We start from the raw sequence: 21,076 nt of genomic DNA on the forward strand, positions 1-21,076 counted from the left end.
GGCCAAACCAGACCTGCCCATGCTGCATCTGGTGGCAGGATTAATATAAATCATCTAAATCTTTTGAGGGGGTTGATATCACAAATATTCCACATTTGATCCACAGAACTTCAACACCTTGGGAACAGAGCATCCAAATTAAAGAAGCATGGAATGTTTTGGGTTGGAAGAGATATGAAGATCACCCAGAGCCACCCCCTGCCATGGGCAGGAACACCTTCTACAATCCCTGGTGGCTCCAACCTGGCCCTGGACACTTCCAGGGACGGGGCAGCCACATCTTCTCTGGACATGCCATTAGGAGCACGAATTGCAGGAAGAATCACTCGTTCACTGCTGACACAAGAGCAGCCAGCTCCCAGCTGTTCCTCAGGGCTGTCACACAGCCCCCAGCACAGGCTGGGCTGTCAGGCACAGCTCTGCCACTCAAAAATGCAAAACCTCTCAAAACCCCTCAAATCTGTGACTTCAGGTCCAGCACAAAGGGCAGTGACTGTGCCTGCATTTGATATAAAAAGGCTGAAATCCTTTGGAAAGCAGGAATGGGAAGTGCCTGCACAGACAGGAGATCATCTATCAGTGCAATTACAGTGTAATTAAAGCCTCTCAGAAACGACAGCTCCTGGTGTAAATTCTAAAGTAGATTATTCCATGCTTCCAATCCCCCCAGCCCCAGCTCTTCAGGGGGATAATTATGCAGCTCCCATTCTTGCTGTCAGAGAACTGCAGTTTGTAAAGGGAAGAACTGAAATGCAGAGACACAAAGGCCTCAGCTTTGAAAGCTCTTTAGATGTCTAATTGCAGCTGATTTTATTTTTTTTTTCAATCAAGCTGAATGATTTTTAGATTTTTAAGTGTTAAAGAGAAACCAAACCAGTTCTAAGCCACTGCACCCTAATCAAACTCTTTCTTGAGTGGTTTATTTTCTGTACTTTACAGCTCCTTACATGAGAGAAGGGATGGGACAGGACTGACAAATTTGTGCTGGATGTGTCCAATCAGTCACAGTGGTGACATTATAACTTAGCAGAGGTGAAGCCTGTCAGCCTGGATAGGAGAAGGGAGAGATGGAAGGAAGAATCAGACAAAAGGAGTTACAGAGGAGGAGGAAAAAAAGAAAAGAAACGAGGAAATGCTTGTCCAGAGTTCCCAGAGAAGATCATCAGTCACAGCTGGGGCTGCCACAGGGCTTCCTGTGTCAGGATTTACAAAACAGCCATCCAAAAAAATGCACCACAGAGAAAAGAGCTTGGGCAGTAAAACATGTGCTTGAGAAATGGCACATAGCAACTTGAAAAGCCAGTTTTTGTTTTGAGTGGTTTAGTTTTGGAAAAAACATAGTACTTTTTCCTACCTATGGGAAGTTTTTGCCCAAAAGATTCTGGAAATCTGGAGGATTTCAGCAACATTGAGATACCAGTGCTGATAAACATAATTTACAGTCAGTGTGCTCCAAACCCGGATTTCATGGAGTCACAGAATTGTTCAGGCTGGAAAAACTCTCTGAGATCATCGAATCCAGCTGATCCCCAGCACTGCTGAGGCCACCACTGACCCCTGTCCCCAAGTACCACATCCACACAGCTTTTAAATGCTCCATGGACAGGGACTCTACCACTGTCCTGGGAAGCTGTGCCAATGCCTGACCACCTTTTCCATGGAGAAATTTCCCAGTATCCAACCTAAACCTCCCCTGGCCCAGCCTGAGGCCGTTCCCTCTCCTCCTGTCCCTGTTCCCTGGCAGCAGAGCCCGACCCCCCCGGCTGTCCCCTCCTGCCAGGGACTTGTGCAGAGCCACAAGGGCCCCCTGAGCCTCCTTTGCTCCAGGCTGAGCCCCTTTCCCAGCTCCCTCAGCCCCTCCTGGGGCTCCAGCCCCTTCCCAGCTCTGTTCCCTGCCCTGGACATGCTCCAGCCCTCAATGTCTTTCTTGTTATGGGAGCCCCAAAACCACCCCCAGGACTGGAGGTGTGGCATTTCCAGCCACATGTCCAGTGTCCACATGGACTCGTGTTTGCAGAAGCTGAAATTAGAACCAGATCTGAGAACAGCCCCTGCACTGTTACCAGCACCTGTGCAATGGCATTGACCCTAGGGAAGCTCCTGAAACATCCCAGTAGCCACAACACCTGCCCCTCCTCTCAGAGACTGCAGAGCTCTGCTTCACCACCAGATTCCAGGTTTAAACTGGAACAGCAACAAAAGAGAACTTTAAAGGTTGCTATTTTAAATAGCAGAAAAGTTAAATAACCACTAATGCTGCAGCTATGGTACCCACAGACATTGATATTCTGGTGGTGCTGAGCTGATGGCTGAACTCAATAATCTTAATTAAATGTCTTTTCCAGCCTTGACAATTCTAAAATTCCAAGATCCTGCCCACCAAATTTGCATTTTTGGAGACTATTCCCCCAAAGGATGGTTTTAAAGATACTCTTGCTACAGCCAAAACCCCTGCAGCTTTCCAGGGAGGCCAAGCATGATTATCAATAAGAGGAGCTCTCAGGCTGCCATTCTGTTCATGGAGTACAGAAATTGAGCGTATAAATGCGGTCTAAGGGAGTTTTCAGAGAAGCACTGAGGCAGAACAGCTGAGGTGAGACAAGGAGCACTGACTGCACTGGGCACACCAGGTAATATCAATAAATCATCAGCTCAAGCTGCACAAAACTCAAGCCTATCTGCAACTTGGCTTTTGAGAAACAGTTGAGAGTAACATGAACTGGTGTTACCTCCCCTAAGGAACCTTATTCCTTTGACATCCCTAGACCTCAGCAGTTTGTGTTCAGAGCTGTTTCCATCAGCTGTGACCACAGGCTTCCCAAAAAATTCCTGCAGGGTCCAAGCCACAGTCAAGAGAGTGTCACTGTTGATTCCCCATTACTGCAACTTCATTCCCAAATTCAGCACGGGAAAAATGAGTAAGAGCCCCAGGGAAGGATGAGAGCACCTGGGAACTGCAGTGATGTCCCCAAAACAGAGAGTGGCTTCACCAGCAGTGGTTCCAGCCCCAGCAGAAGGAAGAGCCTGAGGCAGAGTATCCAATTCTTTGTGCATAACCAGCATCTTGCTGGCATGGCCTGAATACCCAATTATTGGCTTGCTAATTACATGTGCGTATCATTAACTGTCCCAAAAGTCACCTGACAGAGATGATCAGGGCACAGCAGCCAGACAGAACTCTCTACACTCTGATTTACTGCTTGAAGTACACAAAGGTTGTGTTCAGGAGCCTTATCCAGGGAACCTCCCCAAAATTTAGACCCTTTAAAGTGACACAAGCCTGACTGCAAGATGGGTCTGACCAACACAAGTCCCTGACAGGAGGGGACAGCCAGGGGGGTCGGGCTCTGCTGCCAGGGAACAGGGACAGGAGGAGAGGGAACGGCCTCAGGCTGGGCCAGGGGAGGCTCAGTTTGGATAATGGGAAAATTTCTTCATGGAAAGGGTTTTCCAGCCCTGGAAGAGGCTTCCCAGGGCAATGGTGTGGGAATCCCTGAAAGTTTTTAAAAAAGGTGTGGATGTGGCACTTGTGGACAGGGGTCAGTGGTGGCCCTGGCCATGCTGGAGATCAGCTGGACTTTTCCAGCCTGAACAATTCTGTGACTCCATGAAATCTGGTTTTGGAGCACAGAGAGTTTAAATTATGCTTATCAGCACTGGTACCTCAATACTAATGAAATCTTCTTTCCTCCAAAATCAGGTAAACACCAACAGCTTCAATACAAGTTTATCAATGAAAGTTTAGGACAGATAAAGAATAGGAGAGGATTACAGAGACTCACACAGGAACCTCCTAGTGAATTGGACTTGGAAACAGCTCCTGGTTGCGCCTACCCCTGGAAAAAGTCTGGTATTTGTGATGGAGATACTGATGATAAATGGACTGATGTAAATTAATTCCACCCAAGTCAGGCAGCCTTCAGTAAGCAATGCTGGTACCCACTGATTCAAGATGGATAAGATGGGATTTAAACTCTCCATGCCCTGCTGGGAGCTGCAGGGATTGTTCAAACCACCACAGTGCACAGCATTCTCTGGACTATTCTATTTTTACACCTACCAGGTGGCCTGGAATAATTTTTCCAATAAACAAGGAAAGGAAATTTTTCCACAGATGCCTGCTGAACCTGCCCACTCCCAGCTCCCTGCTTTGCCCTGATCACAGCCCTCCCCACAACACCCCCAGTGGCTCTTGCTGTCCTGAATCCCCTCCTGGGCTGCCTCAGGCTCCCAGCACTATGCTGGGCACCAGTAACCATGGCCACGCTGTAGGACCTGCAATAACAACCAGCAGCACCGAGGAGAAACTTTTCCTTCCACAAGTGCTCCTCTCACAACACAAAGCGATTCCCTGGGCTCCTAGCAGCTCCTGACACCTGTACCAGATTCAGATCAGGGCCAGCCAGCACATTATTTGGAAGATGGACGGATCAGATCAACCTTGACTCCTTGGGAAGCACACTGAGGTCTGTCCCCATCCCCACAGGGTCACAGCCACCTTCCCAGCTCCATGATTTGCCATCCAGGAAAGCTCCTCTCTGCCTGCACAGTCACTCTCTGAATTTTGACTACTGGTGGCTATTTTAACAAGGCCTGGCCTTGTGCTGGACTCACAGGGGCATCTTCTCAGGAGTCCTGAGGCAAAACATTCTGGGGAGAGCCATGGGGCTCCAATTCCCACTGGGCAGCTCAGCTGGCACCTCCAGGCAGCTTGGCTGGGTCCCAGATCCTCCTGCAGAGCTCAGATCAAACCCACTCCAGTACAGGCACACAAAAATGCAGAATCATGGAATCACAGAATATCCTCAGTTGGGAGGACCCCCAGGGATCATCCAGTCAAACTCCTGGCTCTGCAAAGACACCCCAGCAATCCCACCCTGTGCATTCCTAGGAGCATTGTCCAACTGCTCCTGCACCTCTGGCAGCCATGGGGCCACGACCATTCCCTGGGGAGCCTGGGCAGTGCCCAGCCCCCTCTGGGGAGACCCTATAAATCAGGTGTGATTTCATGTCCTAACTCTGGAAACAAGAAGTGAGGGCAGCTCTCTCCTCCTGTGCACAGCCAGTGCTGGGTGGCCGTGCTCTGACCCATTTCTTTAACCCCCACAACTCCCGAGAAGACACTCAGAGCACTTTGCTCCCTATTGCTTAATTATCCTGAATGTGAACACACCCTGGGCTCTCTGTTCATCTCTTGTTGGCTGTACCCCAGTGCCAGGAGTCCAACAAGGCCACCCAGCTCCAGTAACACCCCAATATTCCTCAGGGATCTCAGCTCACATGAGGGATCCCAGTGCTTGCTCAGCTGTGCTGCTCCAACAGCCCCTTCCCAGCGTGTTCCCTTCCCCACCTTCCATCACACAATGTGGTGCTTGCCCAATCAGTGCCTTCTACCATAAAACTGAAATATCTGGTGAAATAAAAGCTTTCCCTCCTCACCCTCTGGCATGGCAAAGAGGAGGAAAGAAGGAACTCACGCAGGTCTGTCTGTATTGCATTCCCATTGGCATGGGAAGCCAGAGAGAATCTCTCCACCATGAACAGCACCCTCTGGGCCCCCTGCTCAAAGAGCTTTGCTAAAGATGATTTGATACAATAATTATTACCTAAGACAGACTGGTTTTCCCATGAGTGAAAGATACACTGGTCATGGAGGAACCAAAAATCCACCTTCTTCATGGGGGATGGAGGTGACCCTCCCTCGAGACCTGCCCAGCCAAAAGCTTGTCTGGCACAGACAAGGCTCCTCTGCCTTTGATCAGCTCAGCTCCTGACAGATGGCAGCAATGGGAAGGTGGGAATCTCTCCAGGGAGAAGCCACACTCTTCTCATCAGAAGTCAGAGTCAGTTTTGAGACAGGAATCTTTACCTTCAGTGTCAGGTTGTCCACCAGTGCAATCATGGAGTTCTTGAACAGAGTAGCCGCTGTCAGAGGTCTCTTGGTGACCTCAGTGATGCTCAGTTTCCCTTCAGGCCACATCATCTTCAACACAGGGTTGGAGCTACGAGAGAGTTTCTTTAATTGCAGTCCCCCAGCACTTCCACCACTGAGTGGGATTGGATTCTACCCAGAGCCACTGCTGCTTCCAGCTCACAGGGCATCACCCAAGCCAGGGTGACACTCCTGAGCACAAAATTTTGTGCTCTTAAGAGCAAGTTCAAGCTTACAACTGAACATTCTGGAAAAACAACCAGCACATTCTCCCTTCAGATCAGGATGTGCAGGAATAGGACAGTGAAAATACCCCAGAATGATCCATCAAAGGCAGGGGCTGCCTCACTGGCACAACAAAAAGAATTTAATCAACACAGAGGAGAGCGAGACCCACGCCACTCTCCCTGTGTTCAACCTGCATTTCTAAATCTCTCTTGATATATAAAGTAATTTATACATTTTATCCTGTATTTTTGAAAGGTTCAGGGTGAGGTAAACTGGCCCTGATGGATGGCAAGAGTTCAGGAACAGACAAAAACTGAGCACATTTACAGCAATCCAATGGCCAATCTATCACAGGCTTTAATGTGCTGGAAGAGGTGTTTGGGAACAGGATTTTCCAGAGACTTCACAGAAAACAGGCTAAATCTGATTAAACCACACAGCAAATATTTTGCAAGGTTTCTGGTCAATGGGAAATGTTGAAAACAGGAACAGTGAGACTGCTCAGGGGAGCACAGCCAGTCACCCCAAAGGACTGAAGACCAACACCTGCACAGGTAAACAGTGCCCACCACAGGGTGTTTGTGCCCATTGTCCTCTGAGCAGAGCCCCCAAAAGCTCCAGATTACAAAATGGGGACATGTTTAATGCCAGGTGAAGAAAAATAGCTCCATGGACACTTCCAGCCACATGATAGGATTTCAAATCTGCTTCTCAAGGCAACTTTTGCTTGCCCAACATGTGACCTCATGGTTTGCACTTCTCAATCACTGCAGACATGAAAGGTTTCAAATCTATTTCCCCATTTTCTTTCAAAACAGGGTGGTTTAGGTGAGGCCAAGGATTTCTGTTGTTGACCAAAGCTCCACAGTATCTTTAGCACTGATTACAGACAGAGCAGTGATGATAAATCTGCAATGGGTTAATGACAAATCAGGCAGCACAAGCAAGCTCTGCACTATCTTGATTGCACAATCAGTTGGTTTAAAAAAAAAAACCACTTTAAATTCTGTTCAGTTACAGGCTGCATCAGAACAGAAACAACATGTACAGAATAAGGACTTTAACCTGAAAAATCCAACTAACAGCCTCTGGGTCACGGGAGATGTACAAAGATCAAATCCCAAAGCAATGTTTATTCACTCACACTGAAGACAGAATCACTGAAAACCTGAGTCTCTGACAGCATCACTCCACAAAAAAGGATTCTGACAAATCAGAATAAAATTCACCTCATTAATATTCTTACCTGTTGTACATGAGGCGTTTGAAGTCTTGAAATAAAGTGTCCTTGTTTTTGTCAATAAATCCAGTGACTGAGTAACTGAAAAATAAAGGAAAACCAGAGTTAATTGCAAAGCAGCAAAGTCCTTCTGTGAGGTGCTGGTAACTGTGGAATCAGCATCCCTGCACTCCTACAGACACAGCAGATGCTAATCCAGCCCTGCAGGAGCAGAGTGTGAGACTGAGATCCTTGGGCCCAGCTCCCACCTCCAGCACAGGAACAACACACCTGGCTTCAGAGAGCTCCTGGAGCTGTGCAGGTGCTGCCTGAGACACCTCACAGCACTTGGGCAGGGGGTAGATGACACAAATTCAGGGGCTACACTCAGGATTCTGCCTCCCAAACTGAGTGTGTGCTGTTATGTTAAATCCTAGAGAAATTCAGTTTTGTTTTTAATCTGTGCAGTCTGCCCCTCTCTTGGTGGAGTCTGAATTCCAGAGCAGCCTTTGAATGGTGACTGGGGAGCTCCCCTGGAAATCAATGCACACAGAAACACACACACTTCAGATTCCTTCCTTCCTCTGTTCCCACAGGAACAGCACTCCAGGAGGTCCTGTTTCAGGGTTTCATCTCTTCTTCAAGTCTCAAGGCAGGCAGTTCTCTGTCCTCATGGAAAAGGTCCAAAATCTTCCCATTCAGTGAATCCCATGCAGATGTTCCCTGAGCTCCAGATCCCACCCTGGGAAGCTGCACTCAACCTGCAGGCTCTGGGATCAACCCACAGCCTGCAAATCCCTGTATGGAGCCATGCTCAAATCACAGTCATGGAACAGAACCTTTTAAAAGACATCCAATTCCACCCCTGCCATGGCAGGGACACCTTCCACTGCCCCAGGGTGCTCCAAGCCCTGTCCAACCTGGCCCTGGACACTCCCAGGGATGGGGCAGCTCTGGCAGCCTGTGCCAGAGCCTCACCACCTCAACTCTTAGAACTTACTGGTTCCACGTAAGTTCTAAGCCTGAACTATCTGTGATTCCTTCCACATTTCAGTTTTCTTTTACACCATTTGTCAGCCACTGGCAGCTCAGAAGGTTCAACCACTAAGACAGCACCTTGTATTTTCTCCTCCAAAACCTCCTGAAATCAGGGATGTCTGTCAGGAATTGCTCAGCAAAGACTCCAGAAGATAACCTGCTTGTGCTACATGGGCTCCAGTCTGATCACACTGATTGTCTTTGGAAATTAAAGGTAAAATTAATCCCAAGGTAAAAGAAATCATAAATTATTCCCTCAGTAACTCTCTTTATTCTGACATGGGAAGTTACACAAATCCTAAACCATTAAATGACTCCAGTGACATTCCACAAAACAGCTTTCCCAGCAAATTTTTTCTACCATGTGCATCCTTCACTTCCACTCACTTTCCGTTCCCACTTCTGTCCCCTCCTGCACTTGTTCCTGCAGGCTCCAGACAAGCACTTCCCAAGCCTCCTGCCCTGGTCCCCCTGCAGGTTATCACTCCCCTGTGCTTCCAGCCTGCTCCAGCTGACTGGAGAATTTAAAGCCAGAGTTATATAATCACACCAAACAGATGTCTAAACCAGATTTTATTAGCTCAGTGTAGCTTTCTTGCATAAACACTGCTGCCTTTTTTCCCTTTTTTTCCCTCCTGAGCACTGCTCTCCCCTCACCCCCCACGCCTCGCTCTCCTTTTGTTTCACTCCAAGTACAAATTCCCACTCTGTAGAGCAAGGCACCAGCAGATGATTTAATTGATAAGCAAGTGCTGCACTCTGTAATTGTGTGTGACAGCTATTCTGGTTTGCACCAGAAGCAGCAGTAAATCAGAATATTGTGCCACTTCAGAGCTGCTGGAAAGACAAAAATAGAAGGTGCAACTTTATTTCTGAAGGGAACTCACATCACATCCCCAGCGTAGTGCTTGATCCGGAAGTCTCTGTCGAACTCCAGCGTTTTGTCCGTGGCACAAAGCTGAAATAAATTAACATACATTAAACACCACCCATGGATTGATATTAAAGCACCACCCCTGGATTTACAAGCTCCAGGGAAGAGCAACCTGCCTTCAAAATAGCTCAGAGAACTACGGGAATTCCACTTTCTATGTGCATGTGCAGATGTGAAACCCACTGCTGGAAAATGTTTTCATGGATGCACTGTAAGAACATATGCTTGTACAAATGAAACTGTAAAAGCCTATAATTTAATGAAGAAATTGATATTATCTCAGAAACACCATTATGTAAAGAGAACACTCATGCCTGTAGAGAAACATTGCACCCACGAATTGATTTATGACTTTTTTTAAGTCTTTCCTTTATGTTTTTTTGCCATTTCAGTGTAACTCCTCTGCAGAGAAATGGGACAACTGCTGCGACAACAGCAAGGCTTGTTCAGTCCCAGATCCCTCCTGGTCATCTGACACCCCTCAAACAGGGACCCCCCTGCAGATCCACTGCTCCAGGCTCAGATTCCCATCCCATCCCTTCTGTACAGCAGAAGATGTCCAGTGCTCACGTGGCAGCTGTTCAGCAGCAGTGGCTGTAACACACTCATCCCTTCAGGAATAGCAGGAGCCAAAAGATCCATCAGGGTTGGCTTAATTAAAAAGGGAGTATGGGATAAGAATGAGGATTTTTTTTATAGGCAGAAGGAACAGGATATGAATTAAGTCTTTGCAGGCAGAATTTGACTGAGGGCAATGAGCAGATATCTGCTATCCACAAAAAGTCTTGGAAAAATAAAAGAAGAAATCAGCATGGTTGAAATGTAGGGGAAGGGGGGTGATTAGGAGCAGGGAGATACACTCCAGAAATTCACCTGTGTCCAAGAACACAAAATATTTTGGCTCAAACTGTAAGAACAGATTAAAAAAAATAGAATATATTTTACACAAAATGCATTACAAGGAGGAACCCAATGAGTGTGAGTACCAAGGTCCCCAGGAGGTCCCAGAGGTGTGGGAAGTCCAGCATGGCAGGAACAGAGAGAACCAGGAACTGCAGAACTGATGGACAACCAAGGTGCAGCAAAACACAGAGAAAATGCAGAAATGAGGCAATACCAGGAAAACAAAGCCATTTTTCTTGCTGCAGCTTTGTTCCCAGCACAGGGATGAGGAGTGCCTTTTTCAGCCACCCAAACACACAGCTCAAACCAACAAGTCAATAAAAGGGGTAAATACCAAATGGCAAAAGAAATGTGTCTGTGCTACCAGACAGTGCACAAGCTCCTCCTAAAGCTCATCCAGCTCTGGACAGGCTGGGAGGAGCCATAACAAAGCAATCAGGGATTTTGTTGTTTGCTGGTTTGGCTTTTTCCAAAGGAGTGATTCTCTCCAAACTCCGTGTTTCCTGGACAAAGCAGTTGAAATTAGTGGGAAAAAAAAGATCAGAAAGTCCATTGACACATTGGCTCATCTGCTTGGGTTTCTGTGAGCCCTTCCATGAGGCTCACTGACAGCTCACAGCATTGGAGGGTGAGGAAAGACAGGAGGAAGGTGTTGGAAAGATGGGAATCCTGTGGGAGCCTGCCCTGAGTCTGTCCCAGCATCTGAAATGAGCCAGAATCTGAGGGCAATGGGAAGGTCGTGGGGTTGGGTGGAGGCACTTAATCACTGAGGGCTGCCTGGGAAGAGTGACAGGAGACACCCAGAGCTAAATGAGGGCAAAGCAGAGCAAATGAAACTCCCCAGCAGGGCAGGGATTCCCACTGAGAAAGGGCAAAGTTCACAGGAACTGATGGGCTCCAAACCTGACTCAATGGGGATCTTAAATACCCTCCTTCATCCCAAAAACATGGAGAACTGGGGGGGGCTTAGAGGGCAAAACCCATCCCCTGCTGACTGCAGCTTCCCCAGGTTAGGAAAGAAATGCCCAGAGATGATGGCAAAAAATGTGGAAATGATGAAGTGCATGACAAAGAGAACTGTGTTTTGCCATTTAAAAACTAGGAGGTGAGAGGTGTAATCTGAAATGGAAAGGGCAGGAGGGAGGGAAACAGGGAGGAAGGAGCTTCTTCACTTGAGTATCTGAGCTGTGGAATTCTTTGTTGATTTAAAAAACAAGAAGACCATGCAAAAAACCCTTTTAAGGAGTTCCTAGGCTGCAGGTCCCTGGAGAATGGGAGAATGTCAAATTATCAGTATACATTTATCCCATATTGGGCTCTCACTTGGGCATTCACCACTGTCCAGTGTCTTGGGAAACACAAGATCATCAGGATGACTGGAATGGACCCTCTGATACTCTTCCCTTCACAAGCAGCTTGTTGAGATTGATGCTCTCCACAACTTGAAGATTGAGGCATTCATGGACTGTCACTGCACTTGATCCTTCCAAAGTATAAAACCAACAGAAAAGAAAGGGAACTTGGAGAGGTTGAGGATACAAATGGTGATGTTGGGAAGGGCCACCAGAACAGCTGGTACATCTGCACATCCAGATTAGCATTAGACAGATCCAAGGAGGACACTCCATGCTCCAGGAACACAACCTTGTGCCACAAATTCTGCTGCTGGAAGTGTTAATCAGCCTTCTCCTGGCTCGTTTGGCCTTCCCCAGGACAAGGGCGCCGGCAGCGCGGAGCAGCCGGGTACACAAAGTAGGACACGACTATTTAGAGCAGCACAGCCCCCTAGAGCTTCTCCACATGGAGCCTGTGTGCAGCGTGCTCTGCAAGGAGCAGTGGACCATGAACTGGGCTGAGGGATGGGAGCTGTTCCCACCACACACACTTTAACTCTTCAGGAACAGCTCCCATCTGTGTGGAACTTTACAGGATCTGCACGGAACCACTGCAGTCTGCAAGGGCAGGGCATGAGATGGAATCAAGCCCTTTGTTTTAATCCAAGTTAGAAAAGCCTGGCTCAGAAGGCTCAGGCTTCCCACAGCAGCTCTGGGTGGGACTGGAGAAGAGCTCTGAGGTGCTGAGATGTCTGCAGAGATGGAATGGGGAGAAAAAATAATAATTATGCTGAGAGGTTTGTGGGTCAATGTTTTCAAGGCTCTATTGATTTAACTAGAAATTAGCAAGCCAGGCAGATCCATCAGCCCCTCCATAAACATTATTTATAGCAGGATTCCTTGTCTCCCTCTTAGCCTGTGCAGGCAGTTTCTGACAACGCCACCTCCTGCTGAGGAACGCTGCAGCTGGCAATGCTGCCCTTTAATGTCTCCTTGCTGGGAGGGGACTCCCAAAGGCAGGGACTAGAGCAGATTTTATTTTTAAATGTTCATTTTATAGCCTCCCATAGCATCTCCTGAAATTCCATCCCCTTCTGCCACTGCACTAAAGCACCACCTGCTCCCTCTGTGGTGGAGCTCCTTCCCTTGGGCAGATGTGGGAGCAAGGACAGAACAGAAATCAAACTGCTCTCTCTACATCCACTGACCAGAAAGCTCCAGAAACTGGACCACTCCCCCAGCACCCCACTGCAGAGGATCCCAGCAACTTGCATTCAAACAGGAACCCAGGCCAGGCCTCACACTTGTTTTCAGGTGGGCTTTCTCAGAATATTCCATGTCTCTGCTCAGGCACGTGAAATCTGGGTCAACACTGGAATCAAGCTCCCTGTCCCCCTCCCTGAGCTGCACGTGGCAGGTGAGACATCAGGTGTGCTGCAGCAAAAGGGCATTTAAGGAAAGCCACATCTGGGAGGGAAAAGTGGATTTGGTTTACTTTCATCCTGACCTCTCCTCAGACAGCCCCAGCCAGATCCATTGTTTATCCCAGGCCTCCCTGAGGCAGCCTTTAGCACATATCTTACACAAGCAGGCTAATTTGGTATTTCTGACCTACATAAAATATTGTGCTGGGGTGGGAGGGAGCAGGGGGGGCCAGCACTCTGAGCCATACATTTCAGACAATGTTTCTGAGTAGAGAGACATCAATAAACTAAAGGCTCTTATTTGATTACTCTGTGTGAAAGATTCTCAAATTAATCAGGCTGGTGACCATTTTGCAATCTGCTGCCAAGTGAGGAATAAATGAAGCCTTTTAATTCGCCCATTGTAGCCCAGACAAAGCCAGGCGAGGGGCCTGTGTGCTCTGAGGTGCAGTGGGAGACGAGCATGTTCTGCAGCCAATGATGATGAAAAAAGCCCAAATCACAGCGCTGTAATAATGCAGGAGTGTGAATAATTTCACTGTCACTATGTATTAGAGCAGCCTGGGAAGAACAACACGTGGGCCGAGGCGGTGCATCGATTGGTTCCAGATGACATCATGCTATGTCAAGGCACGAGCTCAGGCTCCTTTTATCCCAGAATAAAAGGGATGAGCCACTGAACGGGCTGGAGCTCCCTCTGCCGGGTTCTTCTGTGGCTGGAGCTGCTCCGGGCTCCTCATCTCACACTCCGTTGCAGAGATTCCAACCCAGCCACCCTAAAGGCCTTTTCCTCATTCCATTCCACCTCAGAACATAGGGAAGGGACGGCAGAGGACAGCAAGGTCTGTGCGTTACCTTCCTGCTGGAGAAGTGAGCGTGCTTCCCCAGTTTGTTGTTGAGGGCCTCGAGGAACATCTCATCTGTGACTTTCCCCACGTTCATGCAGGCATCGTCCAGAATGGCAATGATCCCTTTGTGCTGCTGCTCCACCAGGTCCACGATAACCTGGTTGTTGAAGTAATCAATCTGCAGGAAACAAAGGACAGGGGTGTTGGTGTTGGGTTGGGTGTTGCAGAAATGGGAGGGTACCGGTGCTGGCCACAGCAGGCAGTGTGACAGTGAGGAGCAATCAGCTCTGAATGTGCAGATCTCTGATTCCAGATAAAGCAGCCTGCTCTCCTACACTCAAGAGCAAAGAAAGTGATTTTTCAAATCCCTCTGATGCACCTCAAGACCTCTGCTGCAGACTGCCCTTCAAAATGTCTTTTACAATTCAGCTGTGTGCAGTCACCACAGTGACACTGCACATCCTGTCCTAGGCATTCTGAAGAGAGTTTGAACAGAAAAAGTCAAGATTTTTATGTGTTACTATCAACAACTAGAAAAACCCATAAGCAACTAGCACAGAAACCCACAGTTATGTGTGTGGCATCACAGAGGTGCCACAATAGGTTTCATCTCAGACCTGGAGTCCCTTATTTTCCCAAGGAGACATGTGGTGAGGTGCCTGGGGAGCTCCTGCCCCACCATGATCCCAGGCCTGGCAGGGACACAGATGTCCCATCGACTGGAGCCCGCACGTGGAGCAACCTCAGATCCAGGACTTGTGCTGGTACACTGACCTCACACCGACCTCTCCCTCCCTGCCAAAGCACTCACATGCTTCCAGGGAATTCCCTCTCGCTGGTACTCCTCCTGCTCTTGCTTTAGAACCAGCTGGATGAAGAGCTGCTGCAGCTTTTCATTGCAGTAATTAATGCAAAATTGTTCAAAACTGCAAAAACATGAGAAGAAAAGGTAATGAGTGTTCTGGGAAAGGCGAGGGCACAACACTGGGCTTTAGAAAGTGGCTCACCTGTTATTGTCAAATATCTCGAAGCCATAGATATCCAGGACCCCAATGACTGTGTTCTTGCCATGCACTGTGGTGTCGTAGTTCTTCACCTCGATGACATCATTGATGTGTGTCACGATCCAGCAGAAGAGACGCTCGTAAATGGCCTGCAGGAAACACAGACTGAGAGCTCCTGCCTGCACCTGCCTCAGCTCTTCCCAGGAAATTCAACACAGCTCATTCCAGGCCTCCAAAAAAGCTGCAGGTCATGTTCTGCTGAAAGCTCCTGACTAGAGAAAATATTCTATGGAAGTATTTCTTTTCTTTCTTCCGAAACTCATTTATACCAAGTCGAAATCCCAGTGAGGTCACTGGGTGCAGCAGTTCCCTAATTTGATTCCAGTCAGCTTTTCAGCTGCCTAATAAGTACCATTCCTGAGAATTATTTAACAATAGTGAAGAGCAAGAGAGAGGTCAGTCACAGAAACTCAACAACTGAACACAATGACAGGAAAATAATCCTGTTCACCTTTCACAAAGATAATGTTCTGTAGGCAGAGGCGTCTTCAAAGTCTTCATGTTCAAAATGAGCTGTGAAGCTGGGTTTTGGAACATTATCTCCGGAAAAGAAGTCAAGTTAATAATCAATGGCCTTCATAACTTTGTCCATTCCTCCCTTATAATTTGATCTCTTAGCAAAGGAGGAACAATTGTCACTCCTGCTATCAATACTCACTTTTCCCATGGAAGGTGTCCCTGCTCATGGCAGGGGGTTGGAACAAGATGGTCTTTAAGTCCCCTTCAACCCAAGCCATTCTATAATTCTTTAAAAAAAACAATAAAAAAATAACACTTTGTGTTTCCAACCTGAATTCTAGATGTTACAGTTCCACTCTCTACTCTTTGAATTTAACTGCAAAATGAAGCTGAGGGGATCCCATTTCAGAGAAAATTCCTCCCTGTATGACACATTTGCAGATGCAAGCCCAGCCTGCAGCCTGTCCCCTCCTTGGTGTGCCTGGCAGTGCTGGCTGTGGGAGCTGGATCCCTGCTGGAAGGGCAGGGATGGGGAGGTGCCACAGACACCCACAGAACTCAGGAGCACATAGGTTCAGAGAGAAATCTGCAGGATGTACAGCAAGCCCTGTGCTTATTGACCCACCCGGAATCCTCCTGGGACTGAGCACTGGAAAATGTGCAGTTCTGGCAGCAATGCCTCCCTCGGGCACCAACGTTCTTTGCTGCACACCTCAAGCCATGGACAAAGGCAGCAGAGATGTGGCTGGCTGAGTGTCACACACCTGTGCAGAGGAAGGGGACTGAACTCACCTTTGCAAAGGCGTCTCTGCCGTAGGTGGCCTCCTGCTCCGTGTGCTGTTTGTCGATGATGTCCCTGCCCGTGGCCACCGTCCGGAACAGCAGCGCCTTCTCCACCAGCTCGGCCTTGGTGGACAGGAGGTCAGCGATCACCGACACCACCTTGCTGTTCTCAATGATGGGAGTGTCTCCATCCACAGAAAATTTCAGGTTCCCCTGCAATCAGCAGCATTTCTCCATCTGCCCTTTACTAGCAGGGAACAGCACACCCCAAGTCCATCCATTTTCCACCTGCTATTCCAGGCTGCAAATCTCCTGCCACACTGGAAGGTGGGTCTTGCATATCCACACCTTCAAACCTCCAACGTCAGTGAGAGCAGCAAAGACTTTCTCACAGCAAAGCATTCCTGCTCAGTGCTCAGCTCAGCTTTTGGGACAAATGACATCAAACACTTCCTGAGATTTAATCAAACACCATCCCAGTATTCAGAGTCCAGGGATGGGGAACTGCACCATGTATGCAAATGCTGGATGCAGCATTTGTCTTTACTGCAGCTCACCATGAAACCACTGGCTGCAGTTCCCCTGGCAGTGTGACTGCCACAGAGGGAGTGGGAATGGCATGGGGAGGCTGAGAGGTCAGTGCCAGTGAGGCTGGACTGGCAGCACCCCACCACCACAGCTCTGCTCCTGGGTACCTTCTGTGCCAGGATTAAGCAGTGACAGCCCTTGGTGATCCACAGCAGAGGGTTGTCCCCCAGCCTGCCTACACAGCCCTACTCAGCTCTGCCTCACTTCCTTCCCAGCACTGCCATCCCAAGGAGGAGAAGGAACTGGAACAAAGTTGTTCTTCGCCACCCTCCTCCTGCCCACCTCTTTCCTCAGGGAAAACATGAGAGCTGAGCTATAGGGGCACTGGGCAGGGGAGGAGGCTCTGTGGCTCCCAGGAGGATCCAGGAGAAGGAAGGATCTCCTCAGCCTCAGAACACAAAGAATTAAGAGTGCTGCTGTGTTTCCTGTGCTCAGCCTTCACCATGAAGTGAAGCAGAATCACTGTGGTGAAGGTGAGTGTGAGGGCACCAAGGGACAGAAGCTCCCTATCCCCTCATGGCCAAACCCCAACACTTTTTCAGAACACTGAACAGCTCTCAGCACTTAGTGTTATGTCTGATTTGGGATCTGGAACATGCAGGAATACACGTGATCATCACTGCAATGCCCAGCAAAGAGTTTCTCTCACCGCTGGAGCTGTGAACTGGACACACCTTCCCAGCCACCAGAGCTTCCAGGGGCTTCTGCAGCAGGAAAATCAGAACTGCTGGCAGTACAAGCCCTCCTGAGGAACAGCCCAGGGACGGGTTCAGGGATGGATACACATGGGCAGGGAGCTCACCAGGTGCAGAATGGCTGCCACGATTTTGTAGACAGTCTGAATCTCCTCCTGCTTGAAACCAATCACCTTCATGGCATCAGCAACAGCCTTGAACTCAGCCCCGTCATTGATGGAACACTGAGGGGAGAGAGAAGTTTGGGATGGGGGGATTTAATGGAAGTCAGCTGTGAGGAACCAAGGATTTCACAAGCCCATGGGAAACAGAGATGCACTTTGATGTTTCTCAGAGGCAAGACACTGTCATGAGGTTTCCCAGCATATTCCAATACCATCTTGCGTGCTTGGACACTGTACCCTGCACTGCACACACGTATTCTGGCAGCAGGAGACACAGAAATCCACCACAGCACAATAAATTTCCCAGTGGAATTTGCTGAGAAAGAGTTCATAAAAAATCCCAGTAGAACAGGGACAATTTGTGCAGTCACAGATCTTCTGAGCAGAGGCTGCAGAGAACCAGCAGGAAATCTCTGTTCTCCACCTCTCTCAAGATCAGCCTGTCCCTCTCTCCCTGCAGCCTCCTGGGTTTGTTTTCAATGCACATTTTTAGAGAGAATCATCTGGCATGGGAGAAGGTCTCTGGGTTTCTGTACCAAAATACATCTCACAAAAGCACCTAGGAAATCAGAGAGCCTTTGGTCTGGACCCTGCTTCAAAGGGACCATACTAGGGACAACTCCAGATGTATCTGAAGTGTTCAGGATCTTGTTGTCTAAAAACTTTATGGGTTTGTTCTCTTCTCTCCTGCTCAGAGTTCCCCCTTGAGGACAAGTCAGACATGAAGACTCAGTGCTTCAGTAACTCAAGGATCCTGCTGCAAAAAATGAGTCCTTCTGGCTTTTTGCTCCAGAAGGCAGTTTAAGGTACCCATTACGGAGTGTGGAATGTAATGGGTCAAATATCCATAACTGAATTTATTAATAAATCATTTTATTGCTGTTTATAAGTGGACAATTGCACAGATGTATTTGTGTATTTTAAGCAGAGTACAGGTATATATTTTCTATGATTCTAAGTACACTCGTGCTTTATTTTGTAGCACCAGAAACTCCATTACAAACAGCACACCAGTGTCACCTTTCCATATTCATCTCCACTGATCTCAACTTCTGCTAGCTCAGCAGTGCTTTGAGCATTTCCAGCAGCACTTCCAATGTCAAGCTGTCCCTGGGTCCCTCAGACCCCTCACCTTGAGCTGTGCCCCAGGGGAGATGTAGCTGTAGGCTGATGCATCCTTCTGGAGGTGCAGAGAACGCAGGAGCTGCTCAGAACCTCCCTGCAGGAGCTGCAGGAAGAGAATTTTAAGAAATGGTGAATGAAAAATATAAAATCCTTCTTTTTTCTGTCTTTTATTCATCTGCTTGACAAGCAAAGTCATGAAAATATTAATTGCTGCAATATGTGGAGCACAAGGTGCAAGATGCAGGGCCTGCACTGGTGCAGGGCTCTGCCACCACAGATCACTGGCCTTCAGAGTCACAACTGGATAAAAACTAGGCTGAACCCCTCAAAGACCTGTTCACAACTGTGCCATGCCACATCTGTGCCTTGGCAAGCATGCTGCCCACACAGAGACATTTCCTCCTGGAAATGACACATCAGCGAGGAAAGTGCTAACATGCCATCATGGAGTACTGAAAAAGTGGGAAAAAAATAAACAAACCACCCCTTCCCTCAGTGCAGAATCAAGGTTATACTAATAGGCTGACCATATCCCCCAAAGGACACACAGGGAACCACCACACAATGTGGAAGACATTAAAGAACATCCAAAAAACCAAAAAAGTAAACTTGGTGTCATAAAATTACTTCCATATGGACTAAAGGCCTCAGGAGAAAACAGAGGGATTAGGCTTGCTACAAATAAAACAGTGAGTCAAAGTCCAATGTCCTACCATATTTGTTTAGTCAGCCTCCCCTTAAGTTTAGAAATGTGTTAATATGGGACTGGAGGATAGAAAACAATCCATCTTCCCAGGCTCCCTCCCAGCCCAGGCCCCCACAGAGAACTGAAGAGCCCAAGATCACCCAAGATGCTGCAAAAGGGAACCCTCTGCAAAACACATGAGTGAAAGATCTGAGTGCTCTGCCCAAAGTGTCTGGGAAACTGGGGACGAGTCACTGCTGCAGCAAAGGAACACAAACCTGGTAGAAGGAGTGGAAACTTCGTTCCCCGGGCTGCTGCACGATCACACGGGACTGGGGGAACAAAACACAGAGCTGGGTGTTAGTGGGACATCACCACCTCCCCTCAGACACCCACATCACCAGGACACCCCAAATCAACCCCATCTCACACTCAGGCTCTTGGGAGCACCATCACACACGTGTGACCCTGGAGCTTGAGGTCTACAGTCAAAAGGACCAGCTTGTGTAACAGCTGCAATGTCCTACTTCCACCCAGGAATCCCATGTGGGAACCACAGGGCTGCTTTCATGGAACAGTCAAATAAAATGGCATTTTAGTTTTAGAATTATTTAATCACTGGAAATGAAAACCAGGACTCTGTGGCTACAAATAAATGCTCAGGGCCTGGTGGTCACCACTCCTACACCCCCAGGACAGGCTGTCCACAGCACCCAGCTCACAAGGGAATGCTCTGACACAAGGGCCCTGTTTTAGAGAGCCATAGCTCCATTCCAAAATCCTCATTCCAGACCAGAGTAAAACAGCACAAAAAAGGGTTAAATGCAGCAGACATTCAGTCAACAAGCCCTATTTTATGCTACAAGTTTGAACTCTGAGGAGTGATGAGGAACAAAGCTGTGCTGGGGAGGGTCAGGTTGGGTATCAGGGCAAGGTTCTTCCCCCAGAGGTGCTGGCACTGCCCAGGTTCCCCAGGGAATGGCCCCGGCCCTGAGGCTGCCAGAGCTCCAGGAGAGCTTGGACAGAGCTCCAGGGATGAACAGGGTGGGATTGTTGGGGGGTCTGGGCAGGACCAGGAGCTGCACTGGATGATCCTGGTGGGTCCCTTCCAACCCAGGATATTCCATGATTCGATGTGCTCCTGCAAAGCCACTTTCTGTTACTGCTTGTATTTGGGCCAGAGCCTCCACTTTCAAATGGAAACAAATTTAACTTGGGAGAAGTCAAGAATATGAAATAAACAATCAGGATAAATAAATCATCAGGATTTAAGTCACTGCAGCTGCAGTCCCAGCCCTCTTTTTACATCAAAGTATCCCAAGTTAAATGTTTGGGTTTGTTGTTTTGTTTTTTAAAATAAAGTGTTTATTCTGAAAATAGACTTCAGGGAAATAAGGGGAGAAGTAAAAAAGAAACACAAACAAAACAGGGTGTTGGCAGATGTGGTCAAACACATAATCAAAGCCAGACATGCCTCACACAGCAAGAACTGTTAACGGCTCACGCCTGAGTTCTCCAGTTTTGCATATTCCAATGTTTTCAGACACCATTTAATGACATGAAAAAAAATAATTATGCTCAGGATCACTTGGAATATATAAAAACAACGCTACCAACAGCTCACCCAAGGCTGTGGCGTTATTCCAAGATAAC

The 21,076-nt window shown here is 48.1% G+C and overlaps 1 protein-coding gene across 3 annotated transcripts in view; it reads right to left on the reverse strand.

The window, feature by feature from the left end:
• The window catches only part of MYO1D (myosin ID), a 154,394-nt gene that overhangs the window by 93,961 nt on the left and 39,357 nt on the right, over nt 1-21,076 (reverse strand). For all 3 annotated transcript variants that reach the window (XM_086864747.1, XM_086864750.1, XM_086864748.1), the window contains exons 5-14: nt 19,702-19,755; nt 18,746-18,841; nt 17,557-17,673; nt 16,176-16,379; nt 14,868-15,013; nt 14,672-14,786; nt 13,868-14,038; nt 9,305-9,375; nt 7,407-7,481; nt 5,870-6,002 (exon numbers count right to left, since the gene is read on the reverse strand). In XM_086864747.1, coding sequence (XP_086720873.1) covers nt 5,870-6,002; nt 7,407-7,481; nt 9,305-9,375; nt 13,868-14,038; nt 14,672-14,786; nt 14,868-15,013; nt 16,176-16,379; nt 17,557-17,673; nt 18,746-18,841; nt 19,702-19,755 — 1,182 coding nt within the window. The remainder of the gene's footprint in view (nt 1-5,869; nt 6,003-7,406; nt 7,482-9,304; nt 9,376-13,867; nt 14,039-14,671; nt 14,787-14,867; nt 15,014-16,175; nt 16,380-17,556; nt 17,674-18,745; nt 18,842-19,701; nt 19,756-21,076) is intronic.

The sequence above is a fragment of the Cyanistes caeruleus genome, chromosome 27 (genome assembly GCF_971803275.1).
Source record: "Cyanistes caeruleus chromosome 27, bCyaCae1.hap1.1, whole genome shotgun sequence".
NCBI classification, from domain to species: Eukaryota; Metazoa; Chordata; class Aves; order Passeriformes; family Paridae; genus Cyanistes; species Cyanistes caeruleus.